Source organism: Microcaecilia unicolor, chromosome 1 (assembly GCF_901765095.1).
Source record: "Microcaecilia unicolor chromosome 1, aMicUni1.1, whole genome shotgun sequence".
Lineage (NCBI taxonomy): Eukaryota > Metazoa > Chordata > Amphibia > Gymnophiona > Siphonopidae > Microcaecilia > Microcaecilia unicolor.
The window spans coordinates 518823645-518835414 of record NC_044031.1 but is presented as its reverse complement, the minus strand read 5'-3'; the positions used below and the strand labels follow the sequence as shown (position 1 = coordinate 518835414).

The 11770-nt window shown below is 41.1% G+C and overlaps 1 protein-coding gene across 1 annotated transcript in view; it reads left to right on the top strand.

Moving 5' to 3' along the window:
• The first annotated feature begins 1183 nt into the window (after positions 1 to 1183).
• PI15 (peptidase inhibitor 15) overlaps positions 1184 to 11770 on the top strand; it is a 56838-nt gene continuing 46251 nt past the window's right edge. Inside the window, 3 exon segments of the mRNA XM_030190175.1 lie at positions 1184 to 1269; positions 1875 to 2101; positions 2103 to 2208. Coding sequence (XP_030046035.1) covers positions 1941 to 2101; positions 2103 to 2208 — 267 coding nt within the window. The 5' untranslated portion in view covers positions 1184 to 1269; positions 1875 to 1940.

Below are 11770 nucleotides of genomic sequence, written 5' to 3'. Positions count from 1 at the left end.
GTTGGCCTCCATAGCGAACCGTTACTGTTTCCGGGTCTTGGAGGGGTCATGCCAACAGGGGGACTCAAAAGTCACTCCCTCTCCACTGAGATTCGGCAATAAAGCCTTGCTGTTCCCCGAAGCGGAACCGATATCCCCGACGTTATGACCCCGAATTTCTCCAAAGTAGGCTGAGAAGTGGTGGGAACCCCAGCCGTGTTCGAGGAGGACAACACCACGGCTTTACCTTTCCTCTTCCCCATTCTCTGGGGAGCGCGCCTACTTCTTCAGGTATTCTGGCGTAAAACGGGAACTCAACTAACGTACGTTCTCCCTCAACGCCATCTTGGATCCTCCAGTTTGGGACACTCTTTGTCCTGGTTTCTCCTCAGAGCCTGTCTGATATGGGTAACCCTACAGCATAGCCCTCTGAGTCATTGCAACACTGAAGCCCCTCCACCATGACAAGGTGGTGTCCCTATGGAGGGCCCTCTTATTCTGTAACAGTGTACATAAATTGCAGGAATGGCCCTGATCTGCCCATGACCCTCTCATGGCCGCACCGTCTTTTTGGAGACGGACTCCCCTGGTAATAGTCATGTGCTAATGGGGAAATTAACATGTGGCCATTACAAAAAAAATATAGAAAGGCGGCCATTTAACCACCATGTTAAAAGTGGCCGCAGCACGCGTTAAACCCATGCGCTGACAACAGCACCAGCCATTTTTTTAGCATAGCTTGGTAAAAGGACCCCTAAGCAATCTACATAGTTGCCAGGTTTAAAGCAGTTGGTGCTTTTGGTCACAATTATCCAGCCAGGTTCCGTTTTTCTAGCCATTAAACTGAATATATTTTTTTGTAATTGAATATTACTGAACCTAAATACGAGTGTTAAAATGTATAAATGAAGTGTCACCACTCAGGAAGCAACAATATGGTATTAAGAAAATGCAATTAAGACATCATTCAGAATGAAAGAATATACTAACAAACAAAAAAAAGAGACTGAGAAAAATGGAGGGCAGGAAGCTGCTTTTACTCTTCCTTAATATATGAGCTAGGTGTGGAGGACTCCCAATCGTTATGTGTAACTCCTCCTCTGTTATTTTGGCTTGGAAAAGATCCCTGGAAAGACTGCCCTTCCTGAACTGTACAAGCTGTAACATATAAAAGCTGTTAGAGCCAGCAGTCTGTGTGCTAGAAGGATTTTATTCTTAGAGAGTTTATGACAAGATACATCTTCCACATCACACACACAAAAAAGACGATTTTCTCTGATACTGCACAAGGTAGGTTATAATAAACTTCTAGATGTTTTAAAATTGGAGCACGTTTTATTGAAATCAGATTACAGTGTGGTTATTGGGGATTAACCCACCTGTATTCTTAGCTTTGTTTTCTATGCTCAGTATTATGCTACTCAGTACTGTGTGTACATGAATCAAACCATGACATTAATTACTCTTCGGCTCTGCAGACAGAAGATTCAGCAATGTTTTAGCTATTCCTTGGTGTCAGTGAGATTCTGCTGTAGAAAACAGAATTGCTCTCCGTGCTAAGAAATGTTATACTTGAAATGATGCATTGCACTTTCACTGATCTTGGCTGTTTTGCAAGTTTTAAGAGGCTGAAGCAAATGCACATTGCAGATGATGTTGAACAGGAAAAGTAATGTGACATTAAGAAGTTTATAGAATTAGGAGAGGCAAATTTGATCTTAACAGCATCCACACTGCAAATTCTTTTATTAAAATATTCAGTTAGCCTGATTCAACAAGGTCTTTTCCCATAGACACAGAATAGAAGAAATGTTTAGAGAACCAGGCAGTAGTTTGTTCCGAAATAACTGTTCTGTTTGAAGAATCACATCACCTGACATATTTTTCTTCCACAGATCTGCAATATAGCTTCTCATCTTAAAGCAACATAAGCATATGGTCTCTCAAAGTCCTTCAAAAAAATGGCAAAAATCTCTGCGGTCACGTGTGTGGTCTTACTTTCCCTCTTCTGTGAAACAAGTTCAATGGTGCTAGTCAATTCCTCTAATACGTTCCTGTCAACCAGCAATTTTACTGATATTGAATCAACAAGAGATCATCTGGACTCTACAGGTGTCCCAAAGCAGGAAAAAGAGATACATTTCCCAAACTGACATGATTGCCATCCTTAATTACCACAATCAAGTAAGAGGCAAGGTCTTTCCACCGGCTGCTAACATGGAGTATATGGTGAGGGAAATTCAACTTTAAACATATTGTTCTTTCAGAATTTCCAAAATGCCAATCCTTCAGTTGCCTTTACTAATGAAACATTATTATTAATTCAAGTCATTGAATTTTAACTAATAGGTTTTTCTTATTTATCAGAATATCTTAAAACAAATGCAAAGGTACATATGATATGACTAAATTTCAATAATTTTACATTATAACTGTCAATGATAATGTTTATAATATTGTAGATTTCTTATCACTAAAATGGTATGGAGTCTTCAAAAGGTCAGAGATGCATAGAAAAGTGTGCTTTAGACACAGATTATTGAAACAGTGCTCTGAGATTCTGGACCTTTGTTAATGGATCTGCCTTTGGTAGATAATGGGATAATGGTTGCCTAGTTCTGCGGGTTCTTGAGAACATCTCTCACCTTCCTGACCCCAAAGACCCAAAGAAGACTGTATACAGGTGACACTAGACTCTGAATTTTACCAGGTGATATTAATCATTTTTCCACTTATGCTTGTATCATATTCACTTCAGAAAGCATCATGTCTTTGCTTGGATTCTTTCATTTGTCTTATCTGTCAACTGATCATATTTCTTCTTTTGGTAATATGCTAAAATGTAGGGATGGGCTATCATCTGAAATAACATGGGAAATAGGTTAGTGCAGTGGCCTGGGGAACTGGGTTTGAATCCCACTGCAGCTCCTTGTGAATCTGGGCAAGTCACTTAACCCTCCACTGTCCCAGGTACAAAATAAGTACCTGTATATAATTTGTAAACCACTTTGATTGTAACCACAGAAAGGCAGTATATCAAATACCACCCCCTTTCCCTTTCAATCACATGGGGAAATGTCAATGACATTTTGTGTTTTCTTTTTTATTTGCTGAAGGTGCAAAGAGGGTGCACTTTTAATGACATTGATCCCATAATGACAAAATGGGCAAGAAAACCTGAATAAAATGAAAATTTTCAGAAAAGACATAGGCAATGACATGAAACAAAACTCAAATTGATGTTTGCAGTCCTTACTTTGTTTAAAGGGTTTTCATTTCTGATATTGTAAGAATATGACACCATGGTGCTTAATTAGAAGCTCTTGTTTTGGATGTCTGAAAACTAGCATCTAGGCATCCATATGGACGTCCAAATATAGATTTTATAAAGCCATAATATGGACATCTAAAACTACTGTATATCCATATGGCAAGGGGAAGTGATCTGGGCGTGTTTTGGGTGGGACTAGGGAGAAGCCAAAAGATGGATGCCCAGCTCCAATTGCAGAAAGGGAAGGGATGTCCATATTTAGATCTGGTACTTGGCACACCCAGGTTACAAACAAATGCTCTGATTGAGCAATTCATCACTGGTTTTAGTAAGGGAAGTCACAGTAGATATTCTTCTGTCTCTGGAGAGCTCACTGTAAAAATAAATAAATAAATAAAATTATAAAAACTGAAATGAGACTTGAGCTGGTAACCTCTGGATTTCTGCACTAGATCATAACAGGTTGCTCTAACCATTAGGCTACTCCTTCACGTGTCTTATTGTGTGGACCATTTTATAACATGAATGTTCCTCTGTGGCACACAGACATCCATGTCCCTTGTTTTGCCCTGTTTATAGTTTAGACATTTCAGTTTATAAAATGGAGGTTCGAGCTGGATGTAGTCAGAACTTGGACATCCATTTTCTTGTATTTTAGAACAAGCTGTATTTCAGCAGATCCTGTTCTAAAATACACTAGACATGGTCATCCATATTCTGAACTGGGCATCCTTTCTAGACATCTGCTCCACACATTTCTATGCTAGAAATATTAGGCTGTTGTTTTCGTGAATGACTACATGGTTTACATATCCTTTGTTTTAAAATACCTTATCAAATAATTTGTCATTTAGCCAACAGTGGAGTGAATTTGGAAAGTGTTCACCATGGTAAGCACCCAAAAGCCTAGTTAGGCAGACATGCAGATTTCAAGGAATAGATGTCAAATGTGTTCAAATAATTGTATTCATTGCAGTTCAATGGTACCAGATACCTAACAGGCTTGTAAAATGGAAAACCATCAACATGGTGTACATCAGAATGGACATCTTTTCAGTAATAGCTAACAATTTTAACATGATTTTGTCCCATGCTCCACCCTCCATCAGTATTTTGATGTTGCTCCACTGGAAAGGTCAAGGACAGAAAAAATAGAAAGGTCAGCTAATTCAAATCTGTTTTCTAAGAGTTACTTCTGATTCTGTATAAATAAACCATGGCATCTGTGAAAGAGATGAGAGCTCGACTTCACATTACCTTTGGCTGATGTTATTTGGAAAGTTTCCATATAATTTGGTCCAAGCATAGTCACTCTGAAATTCAGCCAGAAACAGCATAAGAGAATTTCTGTGTCCTTTATAACTCAGTTTTCCAGTCTAATAGCATATTTTGCTGAGTAATGCATATACATATAACTTTGCATATATTAATCAGCAAAACTGGAAGACTGTTTAATGCCAGTAGCATTTCTTAATATAAATAAGGTCACATGAGTTTTGTTCAGACATAAAGCAGGTGTTCACATGCCCTATAAAACTCAGATAGATTTTGCAGTCACTGCAATTCAAGGAAAACTTAAAAAAAATTTAAATTTTAGAGATTGTGGTAATTACTATTAGACCAACATAAATATTATACTTAGATTGTGTTGTATTTTGATTTTTGGGGCATGTGAGAAAGGAACAAATGTGACTAGAAAACTGTCATAAAATAATAATTATCATATTCATAATATTTATATTGGCCCAGGAGAAACCATTATATCTACATGCATATTGAACGTAGATTATGTTCAGCATAATCATGTGCAGGTAATTAGTTTACAGAGGTTTATGGATTCATTTTCAAAAGAAAAAAATGGCACAAGGGGTAGATGGATGTGTTTCTCACAAGAAAATGTTTAAATCATGTAATCAAACAAAAAAATAAAGGTGTCTGATATTCACATTTTAGGGACATGTCATGGGTTTGAGATGGGTGGTGTTACATAGCAAAACAATTTCCTTGTGCTGGAAAGAAAAATGTTATGAATTAGACCTGTTTTAAAAGTGACTAGCTCAAGACCAAACTTGTCTTTGGACCCATTTGTGATTTAGCTGAGTTGGAGAGTGGATTGGTGGAATTGTTGTTTTTTTGAAAATGAGTGGAAAATTGCTGAGTGGTCTGTTACCTTTGCTTGTTTGCCCCTGTCTGAACTTTTGGCCCTCACATTTCCTGCCATGCTTCCTCTGTGTCTCACCTCCTCAAGTCCTTGCCTACACTGGCCAGTCCCCAAGCCACACCCATCCCTTGTTCTGTATCTCACTCTCATCCCCCACAAAACCCTCACTGTTCTAAACCCCCCCCCCCCCCCACACACACCTCCCATTCAAACCCCCTACCTGTTTGTCTTCTCTCATTGTTGCTCTGTTTGTCCATTCCCAGTTTGTTACTGTGCTTTATGTTGCTGCTGTGTGTGTGAGGACTGTTTACTGGTCCTGGGAGAGTGAGTGTTGGGTGCTGGCACTGCACATCTCTCTCAGACAGATTCCTTGGGCATCTCCTCACTACCTAAGGGGCTGAGGTGCCCCTGATAATGGGCAGGGGAATATCTGGCCCAATGTGTCATCTCAGGAAAGGTCCCACTAACAGATGCCCTACAGGCATGATTTGGGAGAAAGGACTAGAAAGGAAGACTGCAGTCATGTGCGCTCTCCCCCCCCCCCCCCCCCCCCCAACACACACACACATACACTGTGGAACCTGATAGCAGCTTAATATACCTTACACATGTGCCAGGTGCTGGACTGGACCACCTAGGTTTAAAGGCTATTGCTAGCTGTGGCAGGACATTACACCTTCCCTGTCACATTTTTCTTTTCTTTTCTTTTCTTTTCTTTTCTTTTCTTTTTTTTTAGCTATTGGAGGCATGGCATAATGTTTGTGGCACCTGGGGGTGGCAGGTTCAAGTTCCACTGGTCCTTCTTGTGATAAAAGGCATATTGGATGCCTCTCAATTGGGCAGTTCTCTGGTAGAGCAGGAGCTGCTCTGAGTGTGTCCACTGGGGGCCCTTTAGACACCTCTCCACCCCCCCCCCCCCCCTCCTTGTATAGTCTCCCTTTCCCAGGCCTTCTCTAGGAGTGCTTAAACCACAGCAGCAGTCAGCCTTGATGATCAGGGAATATACACGTATTTTAGAAAGTGGAAGCAGAGATCTTTGTATGTAAATAACCGTGAACATTGTATTTGTTAAAAAAAAATAAAAATGCAAATAATGTTAACAAAAATAGGTCCAAGGTCTTCATTCAGGCTGTCACTGCTCCTCACAGAACAAACACTGGGCCTTCAGGATTGAGAAAAATGTAGTCCTTTATTTAAAGGACTACATTTTTCTCAATCCTGAAGGCCCAGTGTTTGCTTTGTTTGTTTGTTTGGTTGCTTTTGTATGCTGTATTCCCTCTTTTTTGTGACTGCTCCTCACAGAACATACTCAGCTCCTCACAGAACATACTCAGCCCCGCGGTTTCAGGGGAAGGCAGTGAGGAATAAAGAGGAATAAAGTGGAAGAATTCCCAAGAGACTGGATAAGTACTCAGCTTTTCACCTTGCACATTTGTTTTAAAAGACTGAAAGTTTAAAGCATTTAGTCTATTACTTTGCACATTTGGTTTAAAAAGATTGAAAAATTGTAGCACAGTGGTGTCGGGAAGCAACAATATAGAAAAAGAAAAAAAAGAAAAAAGAAAAAAGTCTTCCGAACTCACTGCAGGGATACCCGATGAAAGAAACGCTATACCATTTCAGAGCAGTATGCTTGACTGCATGAGAAGTGGCAAAATCATCTGAGGGTTCCCTTGCTACTCATGTGTGTGCATTGTAATATAAATATTGGATGAGTGGACTAGTGCATTGGTGATAGCTGAGACTTTAATAATCGGTGGCTAAGGTCCTGGTTTATTTTGTTTAGTTTTGGATGTTACCAGAGACACGATATTCTTGTAGAGCCCCTCATTTCTGCATTGAAGGGTTAGTGGAGGGGGTCCCATAATTACAAGTCATTGGATATTCTGGACATTCTGATGTTATATATGGTTTTTTACTCATTCTTATCAAACTTTCAATAACATGTATTGTAACAATAAAGGAACCTCACTGTATATGACTCTGCCTATGTATGGTGCTTGCAGATAAGTGCTGCTATGATCCTGGGGGCACTGCTTATATCTAATAGATCTCCATGTCCTCAAGGAGACGTGGAGGGGCATAATCGAACGTCTCTGGCGAAATAGGTCACCGGCGATCTATTTTGGCGGCAGCGCAACAGCTGGTCGGAAACGTATTTTCGAAAAAGATAGCTGGCCAACTTTTTTTCCAATAATATGGTTTAGCCCGGCCAAATGCCAGAGTTCACCGGGTTTGAGATCACCGGTTTTGTTTTTCAGCGATAATGGGAAAAAAATGCCGTCCATCTCAAACCTGGCAAAATCCAAGGCATTTGGTCATGGGAGGAGCCAGCATTTGTAGTGCACTGGTCTCCCTGACATGCCAGGACACCAACCGGGCACCCTAAACATTTTTTTAAAAATATACAAATACCTCCCAGGTGCATAGCTCCCTTACCTTGGGTGCTGAGCCCCCCAAATCCCCCCCCCCCAAAAAAAAACCCCACTCCCCACAACTCTACACCCTTACCATAGCCCTTATGGGTGAAGGGGGGCACCTACATGTGGGTACAGTGGATTTTGGGGGGGTGTGGAGGGCTCAACACTTAGCACCACATGTGTAACAGGTAGGGGGGGGGGTTGACCTGGGTCTGCCTGCCTGAAGTGCACTGCACTCATTAAAACCTGCTACAGGGACTTGCACACTGCTGTCAGGGAGCTGGGTATGACATTTGAGGCTAGCATAGAGGCTGGCAAAAAAGTGTTTTATTCTAATTTTTTTAGTGTGGGAGGGGGTTGGTGACCACTGGGGGAGTATGGGGGGTCATCTCCCATTCCCTCCGGTGGTCATCTGGTCAATTGGGGCACCTTTTTGAGGCTTGGTCGTGAAAATTAAAGGACCAAGTAAAACCCGGCGAAATACTGATGAACGCCGCTTTTTTTTTTTCCATTAGCCGCCCATGCCCGCCCATGTCCCGCCTTCGCTTCACCACCGACAGGCCCCCTTGAACTTTCACCGTTGTGGCAACAGGAAAGCGGCAATGCTGTCAAAAACGCCGCTTTCGATTATACCGATTTTGCCGCTTTTGCGAGATCGCCGGCCATTTCCCAATTTATTTTGGAAGATGGCCGGCGATCACTTTCGAAAATAAGCCTGATTGTGAGGTGGCATGTGGTGGTGATACTTGAAAATGTCTCAGGCACAGGAGGACCAGGAGCTCTGTGTCTGGCACAAAAAAATTAAGTTCCCTGTGCATGTGAATGCTTGCAACATGGAGGGAATGTGTTGCCATTGCCACAGACATTTTCTGAAAGCGGAGACCAGTACCGCCATTGCACGTTTTGCTTTGTGTATTTCCAATTGGTGGAGACATTTATCTCAAAATGTTTATGATATTTGCAGTGTGTCCTCTTTCAAATGTTTTTCTTGTGTATTTTTGAATATCGGAACATGTTTATTTATTTCTTACATTGTAGACTCATATTTTTAAACATATTCTGGTAAATGTTTATTTTGCCATTTGGATGTCATATTGAAAATGCCCCTCTATGTGTCAGAGCTTGTGCTAATGACTGCAAAAAGGTGACTCACTCTGCTATAGCAACCTCAAGATTCACTATGGCACTTGGGTTGGCACTATGGCACTTGGATTTAACATATGCCTTTTCAATAACAGCTCAAGGTGAAAATAGGTATTTTTAGGTACAGTAGGTATTTTGCTGTCCCTGAATGTGTACCTTGTGGCTTGTATAAGGTTGCAAGGAACATCAATGGGATTTGAACCCGGACTTCCATGATGCTCAAAGTGATGTTTTAACCATTAGGCTGCCCTTCACTGCTGGTCTAGGGATCACATTGCAGTTTAATTAGCCTTCTTATCCAATATAGTCATTTGAAAAGTATTACAGGAAGCATCCAGAAGTTATTTTCCCTGTTCATCTCCCCTTTTCTGTTTGGACTGATGGAATTAAAGGTAGCCTTTCCGAAACTGCTATGCAAACTCTTCTATAATTTGCCCAAGAAATGGTAAATGTTATAGTGAGAACAGAATCACTTTCTCAAAAAGACTTTATAACACTCCTACTTTTGACTAGCACAGACAGAAAGAATATGAGCCAAGTCTCGAATTTAGGTTTCCAACCTGGACCCACACAGTATTACTACTGAGTTGTTCATATTGTTGTAGTTACATAGTAACATAGCAACACAGTAAATGATGACAGATAAAAGACCTGCACAGTCTATCCTGTCTGCCCAACAACACTTCCATAGTCTGTCTGGCAGTGGACTTACTTCCAAACTACTGGAAAGCACCACTCCTGGCCATCGTAGCATATCAGCAGCCATGAGATCATTTAAGGTTTGTTTTGATTCCATCCTCTTTCTATTTTAGGGGATCCTCTGTGTTTATTCCGTGCATTTTTGAATTTGGTCAATATTTTTGTCTCCACTATCTCCACTGGGAGAACATTCAAGGCATCCACCACTCTCTCTCTGATGTTACTTTTAAGTCTACCTCCCTGCAACCTCAATTCATGTCCTCTAGTTCTATCACTTCCCTGTCTCTGGAAAAGATATGTTTGTATATTAAGACCTTTCAAGTATTTAAACATCTATATAATATCTCCCTTATCCCTCATTTCCTCTAGGGTATACATGTTCAGATCATCAAGTCTCATCTCATATGTCTTCGGCACAAACTCCATACAATTTCTGTTACCTTTCTGTGAACCACATTGAGTCTTTTTAAATCCTTAGTGAGATACAGCTTTCAAAACTAAACACAATACTCCAAGTGGGGCCTCACCAATGACTTGTACAGGGGCATTAAAACCTCCTTTCTTCTGCTACTTTTGCCTTTCTCTATGCAGCCTAGAATTCCTTTTGGGTACATCTACCACCTTGTCACAGTGGTTTGCTGCTTTGAGATCCTCAGACACATAAGCACATAAGCATTGCCATACTGGGAAAAGACCAAGGGTGCATCAAGGCCAGCATCCTGTCTCCGACAGCGGCCAATCCAGGCTTCAAGAACCCGGCAACCCTCCCCCCCCCCCCCCCAAAAAAAAAAAAAAAAAAATATATATATATATATATATATTTAATAATGTTCAATGGACTTTTCCTTCAGGAATCTGTCCAAACCCCCCTTAAACTCCGTAAGGCCAGCTGCTGTCACTATCTTCTCCAATAATGAGTTCCAGAATCCAACTACACGCTGAGTAAAGAAAAACTTGTTTGTTTGTTTTAAATATACCTATTTGTTTTAAATCTACCATATTCTAGCTTCATCTTATGTGCCCTGGTTCTATTATTTTTTGAAAGTGTAAACAAACACTTCACATCTGTCCGCTCTACTCCGCTCATTATCTTGTAGACTTCTATCATATCACCCCTCAGCCGCCTTTTCTCCAAGCTGAAGAGTCCTAACCATCTTAGCCTTTCCTCATAGGGAAGTCGTTCCATCCATTTTATCATTTTCATCGCCCTTCTCTGCACCTTCTCCAATTCTTTTATATCTTTTTTGAGATGCGGCGACCAGAATTGGACACAGTATTGAGGTGTGGTCGCACCATGGAGCGATACAACGGCATTATAACATCCTCGTGTTTGTTTTCCATCCCTTTCCTAATAATATTCAACATTCTGTGCTCTTTCTTAACCGCCGCAGCACACTGAGCAGATGTTTTCAACGTCTTATCAACGATGACTCCCAGATCCCTTTCTAGGTCTGTGACTCCTAACGAGGAACCTTGCATGACATAGCTGTAATTGGGGTTCCTCTTACCCACATGCATCACTTTGCACTTGTCAATATTGAACTTCATCTGCCACTTGGACGCCCAATCCCCCAGTCTCGTGAGGTCCTCCTGTAATCTTTCACATGCCTTCTGCGACTTGACGACCCTGAATAACTTTGTGTCATCTGCGAATTTAATTACCTCACTAGTTACTCCCATTTCTAGGTCATTTATAAATATGTTAAAAAGCAGCAGTCCCAGCACAGACCCCTGAGGGACCCCACTAACTACCCTTCTCCACTGAGAATACTGACCATTCAATCCTACTCTCTGCTTCCTATCCTTCAACCAGCTCTTAATCCATAGTAATACCCTACCTCTGATCCCATAACACTCCAGTTTCCTCTGGAGTCTTTCACGAGGCACTTTGTCAAATGCCTTCTGAAAATCCAGATACACAATATCCACCGGCTCCCCATTGTCCACATGTTTGTTCACCCCCTCAAAAAAATGCAGTAGATTGGTGAGGCAAGACTTCCCTTCACTAAATCCGTGCTGACATTCCGGGGAAAATTTTAAGTTCTCAATCAATCCGTGCCGTCTCATCAGCCCATGTTTTTGTATGTGCTCTGTAAT